Raw genomic sequence first — 18,484 nt, forward strand, 5'->3', positions numbered from 1 at the left:
AGCCTAAACTAGTGACGAAACGGAAATCATGCACAAGGGTTGGTCAAGTAGAAAAAGGGATGCAGCGGAGGACTACATCATTGGAAGCATGCGCAAGAAGGATGGTCTTTCTTTGCAAGTGTGCAAAGGCACACCTCTCTCTCTGTCTCATTGGTTCAAGCCAAATGGGCCACCTTTGGTGCTGTCTAACATCACTTGAGCAAAGCACGTGAAGTGTGTGTGTGGTCGGCACAAGCAACAGAGTCGAGACTCGGGCATAGAGATCATGGCAGTGACAGAGAGGGGGCGAGCTCTGCGTGGAGCAACCATGGCAAGCTCTCTTTAAAAAAAAAAAAGTGGAGTCACCTCTCATCATCCCTGTTCAAAAGACCAAGCTGTCTAGCAATACATAAAACTCTACATTTGCCTAATACAAATAAACACTGAAAAAACACCGAACTTTCTTGAACTTCTGCAAAGTCATCAAACAACAAAAAACGCTTGTTAATTCTTCCTCCAGCTGCCAGAGTCTGGACCTCCACCATTGCCAAACTTGCTTCCTCCACCATAACCGTTTCTCCCCCCCTTCGCCGCATTAACCGCCTTCTCAGTCGTAACCATGCACTCTTGTCCACCATCATATCCTCCTCCATACCCACCTTCCACCATAGCGTGAGCCACTACTATACCCTCCACTCCCACCTCCGGATTCTCAATAGCCACCTCCAGGAGCTCCACTACGGCTTTGGGCCTGGCTCACAGTGATGCTTCGGCCATCCAAATCTTTTCTGTTCATGCCCTCAATTGTGTCCATCATGGATTGCTCATTAGCGAAGGTGACAAAATCAAACCCATGAGACCCAGTTTCCCGATCATTTGTCACCTCGGACTCGATTGTTGGCTGTAGGGATTGATCAAGGCATCTTCGAGACCCTGGTCGCTGGTAGACTAGAGCTCCCATGAAGCAGCAATGTTCTACGGCAGCGGCAGCTGTGCTCGAGACCGTGACAAAGGAAGGAAACCTTGAAGGAGAAGATCTAACCTAGAGGGTTCCTCAATCCCTGTAGAAGACAAAACCCGTCAAAAAGGGAAGTCTCTCTCTCTCTCTCTCTCTCTCTGGGTTGCTACATAACTATGAAGGATGGGGCTTATGGGAGCATCGTAAGGCAGAAGGGGATGCAACAATGTGCATTGTGGATTGCCTTGCAACAATGTGCACTATGGATTGCCTTGTGTTGGGAGGGACGGTCGGTCAGGGAGGACATAGTCAGTACCACCCTGCAGTAAGAATCACCAAGGTTGAAAGTCACAAGTAGGGGGAAGGCTTATGCACACAAAGCATGGAAGGGAAATTCTCAACCTCGTGCGTGCAAAGCATGCTAGGATGCAAGTTGCAACCTTGTTATTTCTCTGTTTCTCCCCCTAGCTGGTTAGCATGCACGCAAAAATAAATTTGTCCCTTCCTCTCCGGTTTCTCTGGCTAGCGATGCATTCATTTCATATTCAAAAACTCAAGACATGTCCAAACTCTTCATTCAAATGACTGCCCACTATCTTATTTCAATCAATTAGCATTTTTGACCTATCAAAAAATGCTTGAAAATACAACTCAACTTTTTTTCTATTTTAGTCAGCAAAAAGAGAAGGCATGTCCATAGCCTTTGCCCTTTGGGCAAGCCAAAAAGTGTTCAGATTTCAACGCATGGCCTTAGCTTATTGGTTTGACCCTTAGGCCTATTGGTTTGACCATGGGACTTGGCTAAGCTGGTCGACATTCAAATTTCAACCTCTGCCCATGCTTGGACGGGCGAGTTGGCGCTGCTGGGCGCTGCCCATTTTTCGCAGCCCGTCATGCTGTCTTCCCCAAGCAGGGGCAGGCGGTGTGAACCCAGCCTTAGGGTGCTTACAGACCGGGGTGCCCAAAGATGGGCAGGCATTGCGAGCGCCAACGTGGCAGGGGTGTGTCAAAAAAATACAGGCTACGTGAATCTCGCTCTGGCTATGAGTTGGGTAGCGGAGCTCCCCCGTGCAAAGATAGGCAGGGATTGAGCCGCGGACCCCACGCCTGAAAAGGGACTGCTGAACCAATCAGCTAACCAACACTCGCTGAAATAGGGTTGCGAAATTAAATACATAAAAATACTTGTTTGCACAGTCTGTAAACGTTGCCCGCCCGTCCCATGGTGAGATGGGCAAGCACGTTGTTGGTGTGTATCCAACCTGAGGGTGGGTTCAGACTAGGCGACGAAAGAAAAATGCAAAGGGACGTCGATCTTCCATGGTGAAATTTGATTGGTTGGAGTTGAGGGACTCTTCCGCCGGCCCTCACTTTTTCTTCCGAACCTCCCCCCCCCCCCCCCCCCCCCCCCCCCGAGTTGATGGCCTCTCTCAGCCCCCTTCACTTTTTCACTTTTTCTCCTCCACACTGTTGACACTAGGCGGCACCAGATTTGTGAAGGCTTCTTTCTTCCGCCTTAGTCTTGGCGAAAGTGTCTTGTGAAAGGACTCTAGGAGTCGAGATTCCAGAAAGAGTTGTCCAAAATGACGGGTATGAGCGTGCCATGCTGCTCCGACTGCTTGGGCATCTTCTACTCCCATTCCCATCCCGTCTCCTACGCCCCCCGACCCACTCTCTCGTTCCCGTATTCTCCCTGCTTCCGGCTCAGTTCCTCTCCACTCTCCTGCCAATCGCGTCATTTCGTTTCGCCTCGCAGTTTCTTCCAAGAAGATGCAGGTACTCCTCTCTCTCTCTCTCTCTCTCTCTCTCTCTCTCTCTCTCTCTGTTTTGTATTACAAGCCCGCCTTTGTGAATGGGTGTTTATTAGTATCCCCGTCCTCTTGTATCATCAGGGCCTAGTGCAACAGATAACATTCATGGAAAGCCTTTTGAGAGCTCAAAAGCACTCAAGTCAAGTTACAATCGACAGAGTGAAGAGGAGGATAATGTGCCCCATTCCAGAGTAGATTCTGGCTCAATTGCAGATGGGGAGGATGAACATGTCCATAGGGAAGATGCAACTAGCAATGATGGTGGAAATGTGCTTGAGGATGGGTATCGAATGATCAGGGTAGCTGACAAGCTCATTGACATCTTCCTGGTAGAGAGAACCACACCAGAAGAGTGGAGAAAGCTGTTGGCTTTTTCGAAAGAATGGAGTAACATCAGATCACACTTTTTCAAGCGTTGTAGAGCCAGAGCAGAACAAGAACTGGATCCTCAAAAAAAGGGCAATCTCTTGAAGCTGGGCAGAAAACTGAAAGAGGTACACTTGTTGGAGTGTTTTATGTTTTTTGTTCTTATCGTTTACTTGCTCTTTTTTGTAGCATTGTTGCTTCAACTGCAGAAACTTGAAAGAGTTACACCTGATGGTGTCTCTATCTTTTTTGTGGAAATTTTTCTGATTTAATACTTCTTTTAGTGCTAGGCTTCATTATGGCTGAGTTTGCCCTTGATCTCTAGAGTCATGACAGAAACCCAGTACGCCGAACTTTGTGTTGATGTATGTGTGTGTGCTTGTGGTGTGTGTTGTGCTTGGGAGCCTATGTTAGTACCTAGTTCTACACTCACTATTGAGCAGTGACGACATTAGTGGGATGTCGTGGTATTTAGTCTATACTATACATGATGGAGTTGATGGTTGCATTATCTTGTGGGTGACTACCATTGGTCTATACCTTGCAATTTTGTTTAAGGGTGATGCTGGTCTTATCTTGGATTCATCTAGGTATGTTTTTCAGTCATACTTCGGACATGTAGACTTCACATTGTGAAGTTTTGGTCAGAGTTATGAGCATTTGATATTGTGCTAATTTTTTTCATCTTTTGTGGTGCGTATGCCCTATCAACTATCTCATTTTTGTGCTAATTTTTCTAATTCCATGCTTCTTTTAGTGCTAGGCTTCATTACGGCTGAGTCTGTCCTTAACCTCCGGAGTCATAACAAAAACTTAACATGCTGAACTTTGTGTTGATGTATACTCATGTGTGTGTGCGTGTGGTGTGTGTCGTGTTTGGGAGCATATGCTAGTACCTAGTTCTACGTCCAATATTGGGCACTGACACTGTAGTGGGGATGTCGTGGTATTTAGTCAATACTTTGCATGATGGAGCCGATGGTCTATATCTTGCACTTTCTTTTAAGGGTGAATCTAGGGTTATCCTTGATCATCTAGGTATATCTCTTTTGTTTTGTTGCTATATTTTGTGGCATTGTTACTTTTGACGTTTTTGTCACTTCATTTCTTTAGTTACAAGGTTTGCGCACATAGTAGGTGCTTTTTCTACCACAAGTATCATCCTTTTGTACCTTTTGCTTTCCTTTCTTGGACGATTGTCTAGCCATGGCCTCTGAGCCCCCTCTGAATTTGGACCTCTTGAACTAGTCCTCCTGATCTAGCACCATGGGAACAAGCTCCTCCCATGTCAAATCACTGGTCCTCACGAAGTAATCAAGGCTAAGTAGAAAGCATTGTAGTCGGGAGTCAATGTCATCATCAAGATTATAGCCATATCTTTTGAAGAGATCATCTTCCGTACCTCCAAGTGTACCTCCAAGTCAGCTCTCTTCATAGGTGTCTATTCTATTGTGAATTTGCCTAAAGTTGTTCAAGATAACTTGAGCATTAGTCATACTCCATGTTAGAGTTATGACATCTCTCTGTATTTCATCAGTCGGTCCCAGTTTCTCCCAGGGACAGGAGTTTGCATAGGTGTCATCCTATTGTGAATTTGCCCAAAGTGACTTGAGCATTAGTCATACTCCATGTTAGAGTTATGGCATCTATGTGGATTTGTTCAGTCGGTCCCAGTTCCTCCTAGGGACACGTGTTAGGGAGTGGGCTGTTTTGTGGCTGTCCCAACGAGTGTGAGGGAGTTTTCTCGTGTTGGGACATTCAAGCCATGTTTAGCTTATGGTTTTGGCTTGGTTTCATGGCCCTTGTCGGCATTTTTCTTATAGCCCTAGAGGACTTCCGGTACTTCTTGTGTGTGTGTGTGTGTGTGTGTGTGAGAGAGAGAGAGAGAGAGAGAGAGAGAGAGAGAGAGAGAGAGAGAGAGAGAGAGAGAGAGAGAGAGAGAGAGAGATGGTGAAGAGGGGGCGATCAGCCCCCCATGACTACCATGAGCAGAAGACCCTTAGTACAATCTGTATGATGGAAGTGGGTTTCCCCTTGGCCCTATAAATAGGTGCCCAAGGGGAGGTAGGGCAAGGCCTGATGAAAATCCTCACGACCCAACAGAAAAATGATACATGAAAATATATGTGTGCGCCCGGACAAAAGTGGGTGGTCGGCCCCAAACTCGGGCGGTCGGACTAGGTACAACCTAGACTATGGGTGGCCAGCCCGGAGACATACTAGCTGTACAAGTATGCCCTAGACCTGTGAAGCAACAGAGTGGTTTAACCAAAACCCCTCGTCTCAGCACTTGATGTCGAAGATGTGAGACAAATGATGAAGGTGTCTGCTGCGATGTCCACTGAAGGACAATACTCCGCGAGTGTAGCAGCAGTCTGGGGTGTCACAACCGCCAAGAAATCTCCATGGTAAAGTGCCGTCACGAGCAATGTAGTAAACTGTTGTACTCCGCCGATACTGTATGAAGGTACTCATGAAGGTCCCAAACTGAGTGTGAAAACAACTCCTTTGTCGTAAAAGAAGTGCCAATAGACCTGCAAGTGTCCTGCCCAACAGGATCGGTGGTGTCTGTAGTCAAACCATCTGGAGAAAATGGAGAAGCCCAGGAACCATCATGAGAATGATCGGAAACTTGTCAATGCATGAACCTGTAACCCAGTGTGGCCAAGTGGCTAAGCTGTGTAAAACTCCAGGAAGGCCATATGTAGCAATCTGCGTCGTAAATGTTCTCCGAATCAAGGAAAGCCAGACTAGACAGTCTGCACTGTAGAAGCTACCGTAAGCTGCAGCAGTCACGGAAAGACCGCACGGACCACCACCTGATGGTGTCCTGTCAGTAGATAGGGTAATCCAAGATGAGGGAAAAGCCAGACTGAGAAGTCTGCTGTAACAAACTACTGATGTGTCAAAGCCTAAAGAATGGAGCCAACTTACAGATGTGGCCAAGGGGCCTAAACCCTAAGAAGAACAAGTAACAAAAGAAGTCCTACCAACTAATGGGGACCCCGTTCGATGGGGCCCCAAGTGACATAAAGGATTAAAATAAAGCAGGACCCGCGCACACGCAAAAGTTGATCACGTGGCAAATTTTTTTCGAAAATTGCAATGGCAGGATGACGTGGCAAGTTGTACGGATTTCCGTGTTTTGCGCTGGTTGACGTGGCAGGCTGTACGGAATTCCGTGATTTACGCTGGCAGCTTTTTGGCTTGCTTTTGGACCATAAGCTTTTGAGTTTTAAAGGCTTTATTACTTTTTAGGCCAAGGGCCTTTAAATATGAGGTTAGGGCTCATTCTCTGGCATGCTTCCTGGAGAAGGTGTAGAGTCTGGAGTACCGGCTTGTACTGCAATATAAAGAAATTCCGAAAGGGGCTTCAAGGTTTGGGGCCAATACTCTATGGGGTGGAATTCCGCCACTCCGTGTCGCGTGTCGTCTCTCTCTTTTAATTCAGTTGTTATTGAAGTGCTAAAAGTCTGTTCAGTCTGTTCTTTTCTATTGGCACGTGGTGCCCGTCTTGTGACAGTGGTATCAGAGCATCAGGTGTGCGCTTTTCTGAAAGCATACCGGTCCCACAAAAGAGCAGATAGAGCAAACCAGAGACTTTATGCGAGGTATCTTCGCCCTCCAACCCGGACTTATCAGCCACTCCCACCCTTACTTCATCGCGCATCGAGCGCGCTCCCGTCTTCACCGCTCATGTCTTACAGGGCATAAGCCATTAAGATCACTTGCAAGAGAAGGATCCAAGATTTGTTTCGAGCTGCCGTTCTTCTGAGAGACAGTACTATGCAGATGTTTATAGCTACCAAGCAGCATACTCCAAGTACTTGGCAAGCTTTCAAGGGAATTTTTTTTTTGCCCAAAGTTATATGGTTTCTGACATCTTTCTTCGGAGTGCAACTTCTAGCAGAGTGGGGTATCTTGAAATGCTTGCCATGGAAACCCTAGCAGATTATAACTTGAAGTTTCTCGACATCTCCTAGTAGATGTCTCTTCACTATCAAATGACCTTGGAGGTCCAGTGCGATTGCTATCTTGGGACTACCATCGCCGCCAAAGAAACACTTTTTGTCCAAGAGCTGATGGACCATGTTGTGCTCGGCTACGACCCTATAGAATGAACCTAACCCTAATTTTTTGGTGCAGGTTTTAGGATGGAAAGTCAGTTGACTTTTCGAGCTCGACTGATGTCGAGATTCTTTTTAAGTTGCAGTTCTGTTTGATCTTGTTTGGTGATCCTGTTTGGAATTTGTTTGAAATGGATGGTATCTGTTTTGAACCTGTTTTGGTGCCGATTTGAATTGTTTTGACTCTGGTTTGATACTGGTTTCAATGATTGGTGATTTTACTCCAAGGTGGAGAAGTGAGAAATGTTGTTTTGGTTTTGTTTGAAAACCTCGGAACGACGCAAGTCGAAGCTTGGGGAGCGTTTCGTTGTATGCTAGAAAACCTCCGAACGACGCAAGCCGATGCCTGGGGAGCGGTTGGTTGTATGCTTGAACCTCCAAGCGACGTAGATTGCGGTCTAGGGAGCGTTTGGTTGTACAGTGACGAGGTAGTCGTTGAGTAGCTTCATACCACAGACCGTTTGTCTCGGGGAGTGCTCAGTTGTCACGTGACACATCCCAACCCTATGTGTCTGTGGACAAGCTATACCACAGCAGGGTTCAGTCTGTTAAGTCAAGCCTAGATTAGCAGTGATCTGGCACTTTTGTGAGTCTATTTGTAGACCGTGCATGCCCAGTCACTTAGCATAGATGCATATCCTCCGGTTGCACACAGCATAATCATCGGAATTCCCATCAGAATCCATTAGCATTAGTTAGGGGAATTTTCCAGTGCATTTAGCCTATTTTCCTATTTATTGGGATTTTCACTTATTGTTTTTAAGTGACTTTCCAACAAAAGTAGGTAGGGCAATTTTGCTAAGTTAATATATAAGCAAACCCAAGTTAGCACTTTCTGGCAGAAGAGGCAGCAGGAGCTTCCCACTCAACAGGCAACTTCTTAGCAGTAAACAACACCCCCCCCCCCCCCCCCCCCAAGCAGTAGACCCTCGCCATCCTCCCACTTCCCTTGGCGTTTTTCAGATTCAGTAGCTATCGCCATCATTCCCCAGTGCTTGGCATTTTCCCCATTACCAGTAGCAGCAAACAGGATTTATTAACGCTAGAGAACCCTTGCAAAACCTCAGCGATTTCAGCCCAAGGCCCAACGTTTTTGGTTCTTTGACCCAGATCTGCTTGGCGTTTTTGGCCAGAGATAAGATCAGAGCTTTGGAAGTGTTCTGAGCTTTGGAAGTGTTCTGCATTACTCAAGGGAAGAACCACAAGAACCACAAGATTTTTTTTTTGCTTGTTGTGATCGCACGAACCCAAGTTTACTTGGGCGTGGCGATTCCTAATCGTGTTTTGTTGAAGAGTGATAGGAATCCCAAGAAAGAAGGCCTTGTCCGGCCTTCCCTTGTGTCTCTTTTCACTCATTGAGAGCGGACCGTGCACTTAGCGGCCGGCCAATCGACGTGAGGTGGGAAAAAGCAACCTTGGTGTGAGCACAAGGCCGCCAAGGGGTGCGCCCGCAGGAAGGAGTAGAACTCGGGTGAAGAGAAGATCCTTCTCCAACGCGATTTGCAAGCGAAAGAACCCCTCAAGAACCTCAAGAACCCAAGATTCTCACGAATCAAGGACCTCAAGACCCCCAAGAACCCCAAGAACCCAAGTTCCTCGTGAACTTCAGAATCCAAGACCCTCAAGAACCCAAGTTCCTCGTGAACTTAAGAACCCAGACCACAAGAACCCACAAGAACCCACGACTTCAGAATGATCATCACTCGAAGCGGAATGGATACTTCGCTTGGAGGTGATGAGCATGAGAGAGGCGAAGGAGAATTTTCTCCACGAGGAGGTTTTTCCGACCCTTCCTCATCTACGACAAAGATTACACTAACTCCTATGGAGGAGTTAAAGCAGATGTTAAAGGAAAGAATGGTAGAAATGAAACGCAGACACATAGAAGAAAAAGCAGAAAGAAAAGCCGAAAGAAAGGCAAGCCAAGAACGGCGCGACCCACACATGCAACAGTCCTTGCGACTCTTGTATCCCGCGCCGACACAGATGCAAGAGATTTAGGAGACGGAGACTCTCTCAGTCTCTTCTTCTCCACAGCATGACACACAGGATTTGCATGATTGTGTGAAGCATGATGATGATTTGAAGCACAATGATAAGCATGATGATTTGGATGCTAGTGATTTGCATAATGATTTGGATGACAATGACAAGCATGATGATTTGCATGATCAAGATGTGATTTCTCACAAGCATGATGAATTGCATGAAGATGATGTGATTGTTCACAAGGATGATGTGGTAGTGGATGCTTTTTCTAGCGAAGCTAACCTCATTGTAGATTCGATCAATCACGAAGAAGCGATCTTGGCTTTCGAGTCGAGGTCCAAAGAACCCCCATAGGACGATTCGATCATTCAAGTAGAAGCGATCTTGGCTCTCGAGCCTAGGTCCACAGAACCCCTTCAGGAAAAAGCGATCTTCGCTATCGAGCCTCGGTCCAAAGAGCCATCACAGGAAGTATTATGTGTTCGCATAATTGATATGCACGCATTGTTCGAGTGTTTCATTCGTGAATGTTTCGTTTATTTTAGTCAACATCGTTATGTGATCCCTTTTCCTAGGCATGACATTGTATGTTAAGCACGTTTCTCTCATGAATGAGCACGAATGTATGCGGATTGTTCAGGAAAAGCTGAAAAGTTTGTATGTTAGGAAGTCGCATTCCATGTGTCTTCCTTGGCATGACAGTTATAGAAAGAACACATGATTGTATGAGCACCAAGCATAGGCATTTCCGTTGTGATTTGCCACAGTTGATTGATTTCGATCAAACAGAAAAGATTCGACCTCATTGTTTGCATGTGTTGGGTGAACGGGTTGTCACTCCGTCTCTATGTTCATCTACATTGCATGCACAGTCTTTAGAGAAGACAAGATTTTTTTCCTTCACTTTACATGGAATGGGTTTGTTCATGGTTTTGTGTTGGAGATGGTTTCATGAATTTTCAGCCATGGAGATTCTTGAAGACGAAAGAAGCAGCACTCTAGACGAAGTTGAATCATCGAAGGAGCCACGGAAGACTTTGTGTCGCTTTCAGCGCGGCCCAAAGAAGCAAGCGATGCATACCTTTATGAAGTTCAAGTACCGGTCGACCCACACATCAGAGTGGGCCGGCGAAGAGTCCCTTCCAGGATTCCGGATGCTGTTGGCGATCTCCCTCGACGCCATACAGTTTGGTATCAGTACCTCACTTTGAAAAGGAGGGGATGTCACGTGACACATCCCAACCCTATGTGTCCGTGGACAAGCTATACCACAACAGGGCTCAATCAGTTCAGTCAAGCCTAGATTAGCAGTGGTCTGGCACTTTTGTGAGTCTATTCGTAGACCGTGCATGCCCAGTCACTTAGCATAGATGCATATCCTCCGGTTGCACACAACATGATCATCGGAATTCCCATCAGAATCCATTAACATCAGTTAGGCGAATTTTCCAGTGCATTTAGGCTATTTTCCTATTTATTGGGATTTTCACCTATTATTTTTAAGTGACTTTCCAACAAAAGTAGGTAGGGCAATTTTGCTAAGTTAATATATAAGCAAACCCAAGCTAGCACTTTCTGGCAGAAGAGGCAGCAGGAGCTTCCCGCTCAACAGGCAACTTCTCAGCAGTACCCCCCCCCCCCCCCCCCCCCCCCCCAAGCAGTAGACCCTCGCCATGCTCCCACTTCCCTTGGCGTTTTTCATCTTCAGTAGCTATCGCCATCATTCCCAAGTGCTTGCCGTTTTCCCCATTACCAGCAGTAGCAGCAACAGGATTTACTAACGCTAGAGAACCCTTGCAAAACCTCAGCGATTTCAGCCCAAGGCCCAACGTTTTTGGTTCTTTGACCCAGATCTGGTTGGCGTTTTTGGCAAGAGATAAGATCAGTCAGCGTTTTTGTTTCCATCCCTACACTGCATCAGACCACAACATTTTCAGCCCTATACACAGTAGCAGATTAGCCCCGAAGATGGTTGCAGAGGTTCCCCCATTTTGAACCATAAAAACGCAGCCAAAACAGTCATTTTCAGCCACTGAAACAGTCCCAGAATTCAACAATTAGAAGATCTCAGATTTCAGCCATCAAGTCGCCGTCGTCATCACCATCATCGTCATCGGCATAGTCCAACTTGTATCAGTCCATTGCATTCGCATTGTACACGTTTGTGCTATCAAAGTAAACCACTCGCCGACGAGAGTGGGGCCTTCGGAGGAGGGTTTTACAACCTCTCGGTGTCGTATCTCTTCTCTCTCCTTCTCTCAGTCTCATTCACCTCCACGCACAATATCCACTCACTTTGTTCGTGACCACAACACTCTACAAGACGGAAAGCTCTCTCTTTCCCTAAGAACTAAAAGGAACCTTGAGCAGTAAAGATCACTAATCTTGAGAAAAAACAACATTCATTCCGCTGCACTTTACATTGGTATCAGAGCTTTGGAAGTGTTCTGCATTACTCAAGGGAAGAACCACAAGAACCACAAGGATTTTTTTTTGCTTGTTGCGATCACACGAACCCAAGTTTACTTGGGCGTGGCGATTCCTAATCGTGTTTTGTTGAAGAGTGACAGGAATCCCAAGAAAGAAGGGCTTGTCCAGTCTCCCCTTGTGTCTATTTTCACTTATTGAGAGCGGACCGTGCACTTAGCGGCCGGCCAATCGACGTGATGTGGAAAAAAGCAACCTTGGTGTGAGCACAAGGCCGCCAAGGGGTGCGCCTGCAGGAAGGAGTAGAACTCGGGTGAAGAGAAGATCCTTCTCCAACGCGATTTGCAAGCGAAAGAACCCCTCAAGAACCTCAAGAACCCAAGATTCTCACGAATCAAGGACCTCAAGACCCCCAAGAACCTAAGTTCCTCGTGAACTTCAGAATCCAAGACCCTCAAGAACCCAAGTTCCTCGTGAACTTAAGAACCCAGACGACAAGAACCCACAAGAACCCACGACTTCAGAATGATCATCACTCGAAGCGGAATGGATACTTCGCTTGGAGGTGATGAGCATGAGAGAGGCGAAGAAGAATTTTCCCCACCAGGAGGTTTTTCCGACCCTTCCCCATCTACGACAAAGATTGCACTAACTCCTATGGAGGAGTTAAAGCAGATGTTTAAGGAAAGAAGGGTAGAAATGAAACGCAGACACGTAGAAGAAAAAGCAGAAACAGAAGCCGAAAGAAAGGCAAGCAAAGAACGGCGCGACCCACAGATGCAAGAGTTCTTGCGACTCTTGTATCCCGCGCCGACACAGATGCAAGAGATTCAGGAGACGGAGACTCTCTCAATCTCTTCTTCTCCACAGCATGACACACAGGATTTGCATGATTGTATGAAGCATGATGATGATTTGAAGCACAATGATAAGCATGATGATTTGGATGCCAATGATTTGCATAATGATTTGGATGACAATGACAAGCATGATGATTTGCATGATCAAGATGTGATTTCTCACAAGCATGATGAATTGCATGAAGATGATGTGATTGTTCACAAGGATGATGTGGTAGTGGATGCTTTTTCTAGCGAAGCTAACCTCGTTGTAGATTCGATCAATCACGAAGAAGTGATCTTGGCTTTCGAGTCGAGGTCCAAAGAACCCCCATAGGACGATTCGATCATTCAAGCAGAAGCAATCTTGGCTCTTGAGCCTAGGTCCACAGAACCCCTTCAGGAAGAAGCGATCTTGGCTATCGAGCCTCGGTCCAAAGAGCCATCACAGGAAGTATTATGTGTTCGCATGATTGATACGCACGCATTGTTCGAGTGTTTCATTCGTGAATGTTTCGTTTATTTTAGTCAGCATCGTTATGTGATCCCTTTTCCTAGGCATGACATATTGTATGTTGAGCACGTTTCTCTCATGAATGAGCACGAATGTATGCGGATTGTTCAGGAAAAGCTGAAAAGTTTGTATGTTAGGAAGTCACATTCCATGTCTCTTCCTTGGCATGACACAGTTATAGAAAGAACACATGATTGTATGAGCACCAAGCATAGGCATTTCCGTTGTGATTTGCCACAGTTGATTGATTTCGATCAAACAGAAAAGATTCGACCTCATTGTTTGCATGTGTTGGATGAACGGGTTGTCACTCCGTCTCTATGTTCATCTACATTGCATGCACAGTCTTTAGAGAAGACAAGATTTTTTTCCTTCACTTTACATGGAATGGGTTTGTTCATGGTTTTGTGTTGGAGATGGTTTCATGAATTTTCAGCCATGGAGATTCTTGAAGACGAAAGAAGCAGGACTCTAGACGAAGTTGAATCATCGAAGGAGCCACGGAAGACTTTGTGTCGCTTTCAGCGCGGCCCAAAGAAGCAAGCGATGCAGACCTTTATGAAGTTCAAGTACCGGTCGACCCACACATCAGAGTGGGCCGGCGAAGAGTCCCTTCCAGGATTCCGGATGCTGTTGGCGATCTCCCTCGACGCCATACAGTTTGGTATCAGTACCTCACTTTGAAAAGGAGGGGATGTCACGTGACACATCCCAACCCTATGTGTCCGTGGACAAGCTATACCACAACAGGGCTCAATCAGTTCAGTCAAGCCTAGATTAGCAGTGGTCTGGCACTTTTGTGAGTCTATTCGTAGACCGTGCATGCCCAGTCACTTAGCATAGATGCATATCCTCCGGTTGCACACAACATGATCATCGGAATTCCCATCAGAATCCGCTAGCATCAGTTAGGCGAATTTTCTAGTGCATTTAGCCTATTTTCCTATTTATTGGGATTTTCACTTATTATTTTTAAGTGACTTTCCAACAAAAGTAGGTAGGGCAATTTTGCTAAGTTAATATATAAGCCCCCCCCCCCCCCCCCCCCCCCCCCCCCCCCCCCCCCCCCCCCAAAGCAGTAGACCCTTGCCATCCTCCCACTTCCCTTGGCGTTTTTCATCTTCAGTAGCTATCGCCATCATTCCCAAGTGCTTGTTGTTTTCCCTATTACCAGCAGTAGCAGCAGGATGTACGAACGCTAGAGAACCCTTGCAAAACCTCAACGATTTCAGCCCAAGGCCCAGCGTTTTTGGTTCTTTGACCCAGATTTGCCTGGCGTTTTTGGCAAGAGATAAGATCAGCCAGCGTTTTTGTTTCCAGCCCTAAACTGCATCAGACCACAGCATTTTTAGCCCTATACACAGTAGCAGATTAGCCCCCAAGATGGTTGCAAAGGTTCCCCCATTTTGAACCATAAAAACGCAGCCAAAACAGTCATTTTCAGCCACCGAAACAGTCCCAGAATTCAACAATTAGAAGATCTCAGATTTCTGCCATCAAGTCGCCGTCGTCATCACCATCATCGTCATCGGCATAGTCCAACTTGCATCAGTCCATTGCATTCGCATTGTACACCTTTGTGCAATCAAAGTAGACCTCCTTAATAAAAAGAGCAAATTGATTGCCCCTCGGAATGACCCTCGGAAATTTTTGAGCTAACTTGAGTTGTTTTGCAGATATGCTGTAATCGCGGACGATTACTCTCTTTCAAGAAGGGGAGATATAACAAACTGCTGACGTGTCAAAGCCTAAAGAATGGAGCCAACTTATAGATGTGGCCAAGGGGCCTAAACCTTAAGAAGAAGAAGTAACAGAAGAAGTCCTACCAACTTATGGGGACCCCGTTCGATGGGGCCCCAAGTGACATAAAGGATTAAAATAAAGCAGGACCCGCACACACGCAAAAACTGATGACGTGGCAGATTTTTGAAAATTGCACTGGCAGGATGACGTGGCAAGTTGTACGGATGTGGTGCCCGTCTTGTGACATCTGCGCTATGAAGATCCTCTAAGAAGAGGAAAGGCCAGACCAATCTTTCTGCGCCGTCTTGCGTGTATCTCTTGCCTCCAATCCGCTGGTGTCAACCAAAATAGAATCCGCGCCAACAACGCCACCAAACCGCAAGTCAATGTGGCTCTCAATGTGAATGAGCTGGGAGTGGCCTCATGGCTAGGTCGGGGGATAAGTCTGCTGTAAGGTTACCGAGGGTGAGTGTAAGCAACTCTGAAGGTAGCAATCCAAATGATCAGGAGTGTAGAAGAGCAACTGCACTACTATGCGAGCCAAGCTCCGGGTGACTCCGAATGTAGTCGTGGGATGCCTAATCTCCTCCATCTCGCAGGTAAACTCTCCAAGAGAGTCCAAAGCACTGAAGTCCCACTCCAGTATGTAGATCCAAGCAATGAACCTGTCCAAGAAGAGATCCAAGATCCTCTCCCTAAGTCCATGTAGATGCTTCTGTGTAAGCAAGTGATCTGACGTGTCGAGGTCAAGTGGTAAGTGTGTCCACCCAAGATGGTGGTGTCTTCTCTGGGAATGTCAGAATCCCATATGCCATGAGCATGGCCATATCTCGTGTTAACTCCTCTGATGAGCGCATAGGCGTGTCCATAGCAAACCATAAGTCACCACCCCCTTCGGAGTGCGTAACCGCCGAATGATGGCTGGAATGAATGGATCTCCCAAGGATCGTATGCCCGTAGATGATCAAGCCGATGTCGAAGATACCGTATATTGCAGCAGTAACTGAGAGACCGCATGGACCACCACTGGATGGTGTCCGGGCAGGAGGTAACGTCAATTCTTTGTAAAAAAAAACAAACCATGTGGCTGCTGTCCACCCAAAAACACAACTGCGAGGTGATGAAAATGCTGTTGTCTAGCGATTTTCAGCGTGCTCGTATGCTCCCGGCATGGTCCGGAGCGGTGCAGAGGGTCTGGGGAGGGTGGTGAATCGCTGTCCCGCCCCTGATGGGCTGAAAACAGAGAAGACAGCAAGGGTAATGGCTGAAATCTGTAGATTTGAAGAGGAACTTCGCGCTAGGAAGGCATCGGATGCCAAGGCCGGGTAGGTGGTGGCAAGATCCGGGGTCCAGAAGCTGAGTGCTGCCCTCCTGCTGCAAAAACGCAGGTCAATTTGCAGCTCACTTTTGTTGCACTCTTTGGCACCAAAAAACTTCTGTTTGCTGAAAAAACAAAGGCTTGATGGGTACCCTAGGTGCCCAGCAACTTGTGGAAGGTGTGAATGACACAAAATGATCAATAAAACCGCGGAAAATGGGCTGAAAACCCAAAAACGCAGATAAAGGTAAAAAACGCAAATGGATCTGGAGGGGTTTTCCGGGACAAAGATGTCCAGAAATGGTAGCGCTAGCAGGGAAATCAGCAGATCTGATGTTTCTTGCAAAAACGCAGGTGGCAAAGCATTCCTTCGCGATGGAAGCTGTCCAAATGTTGGTCTTACAGGCAGATTTGCAGAAACGTTGATGCTTTCTAAAAATGCTGTCTGTTGTGATCCCTTGGGAGGTGAACCTTTGCAATGTAGCCCCTCTGAATAGGCAGAGCCTGAAGCTGCTGATACCATGTGAGTGTGCGTGTGCGGAAGAGAGAGAGAGAGAGAGAGAGAGAGAGAGAGAGAGAGAGAGAGAGAGAGAGAGAGAGAGAGAGAGAGAGAGAGAAAGAAAGAAAAGAAAGAAAGAAAGCTTTATTAACGTCTTCGAAAGGCCGAACTCGACCTATGAGACAATATCATATACATGTGTTGATGCTCTAGGCATCGGAAAATAAAAAAAGGGTACAAACTGAAATGAGCCTATGCTATGCAAAAGGGTGTGGTAGGGTGGTGCATGTGGTGTACAATGTATAGTGTGGGTCCTCGTGTCGAGGTGTGCTCACTCATCATCAGGCTCAACTAGGGGATGCAAGGTGATACCACCATGAGATGATAGGGAGGGTATCTAAAAACAAGCAACATATGTAGGGTAGAGAATGTGGTACATCGGTGGTGGCCTGCTCAAGTATCTCTGGAATGCTGGATCTCCTGGCGCTGGTACATGACTCTGCTCTAGATACTGATGGTGTAAGGTTAGTATCCTCGAGATCTCCCTCTGGTGACACCCATGTGTCCTGTATCCGAAGACCCTCGGTACAATAAGTATGATGGAAGTGGGTACCCCCTTGGCCCTATAAATAGGTGCCCAAGGGGATGTAGGGCAAGGCTTGATGAAAATCCCCACGACCCAATAGAAAATGATATATGGAAATATATGTGTGCGCCCGGACAAAAGTGGGCGTCCGGCCCCAAACTCGGGCGGCCGGACCAGGTACAACCTAAACTATGGGTGGCCAGCCCGGAGACATACTAGCCGTACAAGTATGCCCTAGAGTGGCGTAAGTCTTAACACTTCTTTCCCTATTTACCCCATATATGAGGTCGTTGGGCTGATGATTGTTGCCCTACCCAGACTCTTGGGGTATATAGGAGAGGCCAGGGGTACTTGGGGAGACCAGTGCATGCACATGCCCTAGGGGTGCAAGGCGCCCCTAGGGAGAAGCCCTAGGATGGGCGGTGGGGAGGGAGCAGATCAGCCTAGTGTTGGTACAGATCAGCCCCAATGTTTTCCACATTCAGCCCTAGCATTTTTCATCCCTAGCAGTAGGGCCGCAGCACATCAGGCAGGCGATGGGCAGGAGGACACCTTGCGTTTTTCTCCTCAGGATAGCCTACCGATGAGAGATCACATGCAGAGGTAGAGCATCTCTAATCATACAACATCTCTGATCACTTGCATTTTTCTCCTTCGGACATCCTACAGATAAGCCATCACATCTAGAGGTAGAGCATCTCTGATGCAAGCCTAGGAGAGTAGAGGATTCTGTTTCCTCTAGAGGGCAGCCATACGACGACATCCTTGAGTCATATTTCCTCTCTCCGGATCCAGCTTGTTGTTGGGAGATGGAGTTTGGTATTGCCCATCATAAGGTCGTGCCCGTGGTGTCATGTGCAGGAGCAGTTGGCAGTGTGAGTAGCAATCGTAGTTGTGTGTACCTCGGGTCTATGCATTGGGGCGTGTTAGATCTATGACGGACCACCCTTGGTCACTTTTATGAGCAATTGTTATCAGTATGGAGAGCCTTTCACATCTCTCTCTCTCTCTCTCTCTCTCTCTCTCTCTCTCATTCTCAAATGCCCCGTCTCTTTTCTCCTTAGTGATCTCTCTTCTCCACATGTGCCTTGTTCATGTACGTGGCATTGCAGATGTTCTAGATTGGAGTCGAGGTGTCCACCGGATCGCGAGCAAGTTCTCATCTTCATTGCATCTTCCATTGCCTCCTTTGACTTGGTATCAGAGCTCTAGGTGACTTGACCACCTTGTATGCTCATATTTGGTCGATCTGGTGCTGTTTTTTCCCGTTTTTTCTCCAGTTTGGGGCTGATTTGGGTATGTGGAAGCTATGGACCCTATTCTATGAC

The 18,484-nt window shown here is 46.9% G+C and overlaps 1 protein-coding gene and 1 pseudogene across 1 annotated transcript in view; one reads left to right on the plus strand and one right to left on the minus strand.

The window, feature by feature from the left end:
• Positions 1-341: 341 nt before the first annotated feature.
• Positions 342-1,815, minus strand: LOC147453334 (glycine-rich RNA-binding protein GRP1A-like; annotated as a pseudogene).
• Positions 1,816-2,459: 644 nt separating this feature from the next.
• LOC147453335 (uncharacterized protein At4g37920-like) overlaps positions 2,460-18,484 on the plus strand; it is a 104,037-nt gene continuing 88,012 nt past the window's right edge. Inside the window, exons 1-2 of the mRNA XM_086518729.1 lie at positions 2,460-2,713; positions 2,830-3,242. Of these exons, the coding sequence (XP_086374855.1) occupies positions 2,521-2,713; positions 2,830-3,242 (606 nt within the window). The 5' untranslated portion in view covers positions 2,460-2,520. The remainder of the gene's footprint in view (positions 2,714-2,829; positions 3,243-18,484) is intronic.

Source organism: Adiantum capillus-veneris, chromosome 8, assembly GCF_014529385.1.
Source record: "Adiantum capillus-veneris isolate H3 chromosome 8, ASM1452938v2, whole genome shotgun sequence".
NCBI lineage: Eukaryota > Viridiplantae > Streptophyta > Polypodiopsida > Polypodiales > Pteridaceae > Adiantum > Adiantum capillus-veneris.